We start from the raw sequence: 5859 nt of genomic DNA on the forward strand, positions 1-5859 counted from the left end.
TAAGACTTCATATGTAATAAGATACATATGTAAAAGAAGCAAAAGTATACGCAAAGTTTCATTCACTTTGTATATGAAAAATAGATTTAAACTAGATCCTTTCATCGAAATTTTTCACGAGATTTGTATACGCTCATTTATCTCATTCTTATAATATAAGTGATTGGCCGTTTTCTGCGATCAACGGGATTTTAGTCTAACAACGCGACTACCCACACCACGCTCTCCTTTCTCCTTGCGATATATCGTTAATATAACAACTATTCATTTATTCATAAATTCTGAACGATCAAATTCAATTATAACGTGATCTCCACTACGGTTCATTTCCCATTGATTAATCGTTTTTCTTTCATCATTTCATAGGAATTAATGTATCTAATTAAGCTCTCAAGCTGATTTATATTATAAGAAATTTCATAAGTGAGAAAGAAAATATAAGTAACGAATTAAAATAAAATCTAAAGATAGTACAGAGAAATATTTCAGGAAATGAACGGTAGTACTCATAACGTTAATTGATGGCAACTCGTATCCACCTAAGGATATCGCGCAATAATTCTATATATCCACGATCCCGTCATTGCGTATTTCCATGGAATCGCACGAGCGGCAGACTCGTTTTTTATTTTGTTTCGCGCACACACACACATCATCTATTCTCTTTTAATCCACTATCCTTCACCGTTTATTTTTTCTTTTCCTTTCTGCAGTTTGATTTCCCTTTTTTCCTCCACAACTAGTGGTGGCCGATAGATCGGAAGTCAACATGACGATGATCAATTACGTTAAATATCGTTTTCTATCGGATCTGCGTGCAATTACGAATGCAATTTCTATGTTGAGCAACCAGCACTGACTGGTTGTATAAACTCTTTGCGACGATATATATATATGTATATATATATATATATATATATATACATATGTATATATATATATATGTATATATATGTATATTTATATATAGAACCATTGCCCATTCCAGGCAAGTTTTGGTGTTTTCAGTTGACGACGAGTGACGGTGATAGTGACGGTGGCGATGACGATGACGATGATGACGATGACGATGACGATNCATAGACTCTGACAAGTTCCTTTAGTTCGCTTAATGACTTGAAAACGAGTTACGATTATAATTCCAATGTTCAAGTTAAGTTAAAGCCTTTTTCACTTCATTAAAGGAGAGTCTAAATTTGGATTGGGGTTAGGCTGTTGTGAGGTCGATGGTGATGGTACCTGTGCCACCACCGAGCCCCTCCCCTCGGGCAAGACATTTCCTCCGCCACCGCTGTTCATGCCGACGTTACTCCCAGCGCCTCTTTCTCTCATTCTTTCACAATAATCTGCGAATATATCACGAAAACGCTCCCAGGATTTCTCTGGTACGGTGATTGCTGTTCTAAAGTGTGTTTTTACCTGTAAAAACATATTTTTTTTTATCATGTTTTTCTTCTTATTCTTTTTTTTTAACAGTTAATTTCTTTTCTTTCAAATTAAGACGTATAGTATTACATTTGATCGTGATTTTTTGAATCGGTATTCTATATTGATATATTTGCAGATTTTATATTATTAAACAATAAAAACAATAAAAAAAATGTAGTAAAAACATTAATGTTAATTCATGTATATTCATATAATATATAATACATATACATAATATATATACATTCATATAGTTTCCAAGTTCTAATTATATTTATGCTCTAATAATATTCTGTGTTAATAATCTTAATGACTTTTTTATTATCATCATATTCTTATACATTATTATCATAATATTATAATTTAATTTCTAATATTATCATAATCTAAAATCATATATTATATTATATTAAGCAACATATAATATTAAGATTATATATCTTATATTAAGATTTAAATCATGTTATTACATATATTAAGATTTAAATTATCCATCTCTTCTAAGTAAATTTTGTAATTATTTCGATAATCATCTTGATATCAATAATAATTGAATAATTAAATATTTATAACAGATATATATTTATAATATAACATTAATATTTATACATTTACAATCTTAATTTGATGTAATTAATTACAAAAATAAATTGATCAAATATTATATATTATATGAATGTTTTATGAACTCTTCTCTCCTCCCAATCCACCCTTAGAGTAATGTATTTAGCTCATGTCAAGAGACACACCCTGTATTTTTAGCTAGCGATACGTACGTACCTCAGAAATTCTCATGTAGATACCACGGTTATTCTGGCCGATATCAAAATAGAAATTCTTGCTATCCACGCGCATGTATCGTCCCTCTGGTAAGTCACCCTTGAAACCACCATCGTCCGTACCGTATTCTTCGAGGAGGTCTGTCAACGCGTCACGGAACTCGATCATACCCTGTGCTGGTATCGCGATCTGCGTCCTGGGTCCTCCTCGTGTTATCGTCTGCGACACCTGTGCAACAAATAATATTATTTTAACAAATATTTTATAATAGATTCTTTTTTTTTTTTTTTTTAAATTGAAGCATGTGCAGATAAAAGCGGCTTATTCGATTAAACCACATTTTTCTTGAAAATATCTCCCCAGCCGAGTTTCTTTCTCTAAATGTTTTTACCATCTGAAAAGGTTGACCTTTTCACTTCAAGACGGTATCCACAAAGGATAGACTCTCTCTCTTTCTCTTCCTTATCAGTTAGCGTAGAAAGTAAATGCATTGGCTGGTACATACAGGGTGACTCACCCGCAGGAAACGGCCGCGAGTATTTTCCTTGAGGTCCAAGTAATACCGCCTGTTATCCTTTGTCATCACTTCTGATTTTAGTTTCCCATCATCTGGCACATTTTCCGAGTTTGGTGGACCTATAAATTCAAAAGTTTAAAAGGGGGAAAAATTATAAATATTTTTCTGATATCTATTCGAAGTTTTTTTTTTTTTTTTAGAAGAATTATAAATCTTTTAAATATGCAGAAATAATGAATAAGAATGAAAAGGAGAAAAAAAAAGAATTAAAAAAAAAAAAACTATTATTACAAAAATCTTCATTAAAAAGAATGTTTCGATTAATACTATATTATATTAGTATATTATATTTTTCTATAAACAAGAATTTATCTTTTTTTTATGTATAAATGTTAAAATAAAAATTATAATTCGAATCGAAATTTTTTTCAATTGAAACCAGTAAAAATTTCAATTGAATTGATGCAAAAATAAAAAGAGACTTTTCTTCAAGGCATTATATGGAATCTTATAGCAATAGTTGAAGATTGCATTTTACCTAAAGATGCATAAAAATCACTAAACGTCGAAAGGTAATTCCGAAACTCGGATGCTGTGCTGAGTGCCAGGTAGATTTGGCTTCTCCTTCCATCGGCGCCGATCTAAAAAATAAAAATATTTTACTTTTCTTTTCTTCTTTTTTACTTTTTATTTCTTTTTTAAATTAAAAAAAAAAAAAAAAAAAAAAAAAAAAACAACTTTATTTCAAATTATATTTAAATCTCTTAGTGTTATTGAAGCTATATAACTAGATCTAGAAAAATTTGAATTAAGTTATTTTATTTTTTAATCCTTCCACATAGATATAATCTTAAATATTATTGTACATAAATTAAAATTTATTATTTGTAGAAAATTGAAAATATTTATATATCTAATGTAATTTATATTAATCATTTTCTAAATCGTTCATTTATAATTCTTCGGCATTGTAGAATTTATATTTTGTTGTATCAATTACAACGCTAACAGTTCAAAAATCTGAAATCTGAAAAAACAAGTCGACCAAGACTCCTACAAAAAATAAGTTTAGAAATACCTCGGCTACTTTGATAAACCTCCCACGTCTGTTCTGTTTTACATCAAGATAGAATCTTTTACTCTGGATCTGCAACATCTTCGTTGCCAACTCCTGTTCGCCTTGCTGACCTTGCTGGCCTGAAATCATTATACAAAGCTAATTAACATCATTTCTTATATTCAATAATTTACAATTACTGTTTTATAAAACTGTCTCGTTTCATCACGTTTATATCTATTAAAGGTAATATTAGAAGTAATATTTTGTAACTGCAAATTCCTTGATGAAAAGAATAAATATATTGAGAGATATTTTATATTGAACTTAAATGAAATAAAATTTTTAAAATTTTTTATCTTTAAATTAAAATTTTAATTAAAATTATTAAATTTTGTTATAGATCAATATAGTATTTCCATATCTATGCTATATAATATTCCAAATTAATTTTTCTGTAAACAAAGATTATTTTATTCTATTTTTTATCTTTTTATTTTTTTTTTAATATATAAGATCATTCTTATCTCGATTGTATCAGTTTGATTGTATCAGTTACAAGATATTCTATGTTTATTCTAGTCCATCTGTTATAAAAAATGTTATAAAAAATACTATTTCTCATCAAAGAAAAATAAAAAAGAAAGAATTCCTCTAAACAAAAAAAAACAACAATAGGCAGATTTTCATTCGATTTATCTCTCTCCATCAATGTCTCCATAGGATTTTCCTCCTGATTCGACCGACTGACTCTTGAATCGTTTAAAATCATCCCCTATTCAATGAGACTCTATTCAGGTAATGTTGGATGATCAACATCCGTTGAATCTCATAGAAAATCAAGAAACAAATCCTGCAAAATACGTTTACATTTACTTAACTAAATTTTTTGTAGTTAGTCATTTATAATCAGATAATAGTTATAAAAAATATATAAATTCTATATTTTATATTTTATAAAGATATATAGATTAAACATAAATCATATTGAATTCCATCTTCTTAATCTTTAAATTTTATCCCTTTTGAGACAAATTTTTTTAATTTTATCGAGTATAATGGTTAAATATAATTTTTAAACTTTTAAAATATATATATATATATATATANTCTATAAAATAATATCTCTCTCTTTTATTTTTATATTTATATATATAATAAATATTAATTACAATTAATTCATCTGTATCAATTATATATTTTTTAATATTTCATTTTATACCAATTATATATTTTTTAATATTTAATTCTTGCTTCATTTTCGTTTAAAAAAATAGATGTTTTATAATATTTAAAGGAAAATTTTATCCATAAAATTAAAATAAATCAAAATTTGCTCAAATCTTTCGCATTAATTCACAAAGACAAAACTTTGTTTCAAAAGATTTTAATTCAATTTTCTTATATCGAATCGTAATAATACTTTACAGAATACTTATAATACTCTACATTCATACTATTCAACTATTTTATTTTTATCAACAATGACTAACCGAGTGTTGAAAAATTTCCTGTTACTCGAAAGAAGATATCCAATCGTTCCAACGATTGCCATGGTTGCTTTATAGTTATCGCTGGATAAAAAAGAAGAGAAGGGAAGGAGAAGTAGGAGAAGAAGAACAGAGGGGAGAAAAGGGTTGCACGCAGGTCAGAGGGACAAGGGTAAAGAGTGGAAGTCCGGAAAGAGGTCACCCAGTGTTTATTGGGTCAGCTCTTTACCGGATTCCCTCGAGCTACGGGGAGAATTTCTGGGTCGGAGGGGTACCGGAAATTTGACGATCATTCGAGGACAAGGTGAATCTAACGAATCTGCGTTGTTTCCTATTTAACTTCGCGTTGGATAAAGGCGGAATTTTGCAGGGACCAAAAAGGATCAGGATCCAGTAGAAGCGAGAGAATTAGATGAAACGATGGAGCTATGGTTGTTAGTCCTCGTCCTCGTCGATCAATAACAGCTGCACCAAACAGGTCGTTGACCTGTTTGGTGCTCCTCTCGGGCCACCGAATACACCTCTACATAGTTTTTTCACCTTATCAGTCCCCTGTCTTAACCTTTCTTAAAAAAAAAAAAAAAAAA

At 29.1% G+C, this 5859-nt stretch overlaps 1 protein-coding gene across 4 annotated transcripts in view; it reads right to left on the bottom strand.

The window, feature by feature from the left end:
- The window catches only part of LOC102670851 (transcriptional activator protein Pur-beta), a 22465-nt gene that overhangs the window by 9589 nt on the left and 7017 nt on the right, over nucleotides 1–5859 (bottom strand). For 2 of the 4 annotated variants that reach the window (XM_006619255.2, XM_031512232.1), the window contains exons 2-6: nucleotides 3804–3922; nucleotides 3264–3366; nucleotides 2714–2844; nucleotides 2209–2436; nucleotides 1240–1419 (exon numbers count right to left, since the gene is read on the bottom strand). In XM_006619255.2, the coding sequence (XP_006619318.1) occupies nucleotides 1240–1419; nucleotides 2209–2436; nucleotides 2714–2844; nucleotides 3264–3366; nucleotides 3804–3922 (761 nt within the window). Of the gene's footprint in view, nucleotides 1–264; nucleotides 875–1239; nucleotides 1420–2208; nucleotides 2437–2713; nucleotides 2845–3263; nucleotides 3367–3803; nucleotides 3923–5859 lie in introns of those variants that run through there. The other 2 variants (XM_006619257.2, XM_031512231.1) reach the window with 2 other exon arrangements.

The sequence above is a fragment of the Apis dorsata genome, unplaced genomic scaffold, assembly GCF_000469605.1.
Source record: "Apis dorsata unplaced genomic scaffold, Apis dorsata 1.3 scaffold_400, whole genome shotgun sequence".
NCBI lineage: Eukaryota > Metazoa > Arthropoda > Insecta > Hymenoptera > Apidae > Apis > Apis dorsata.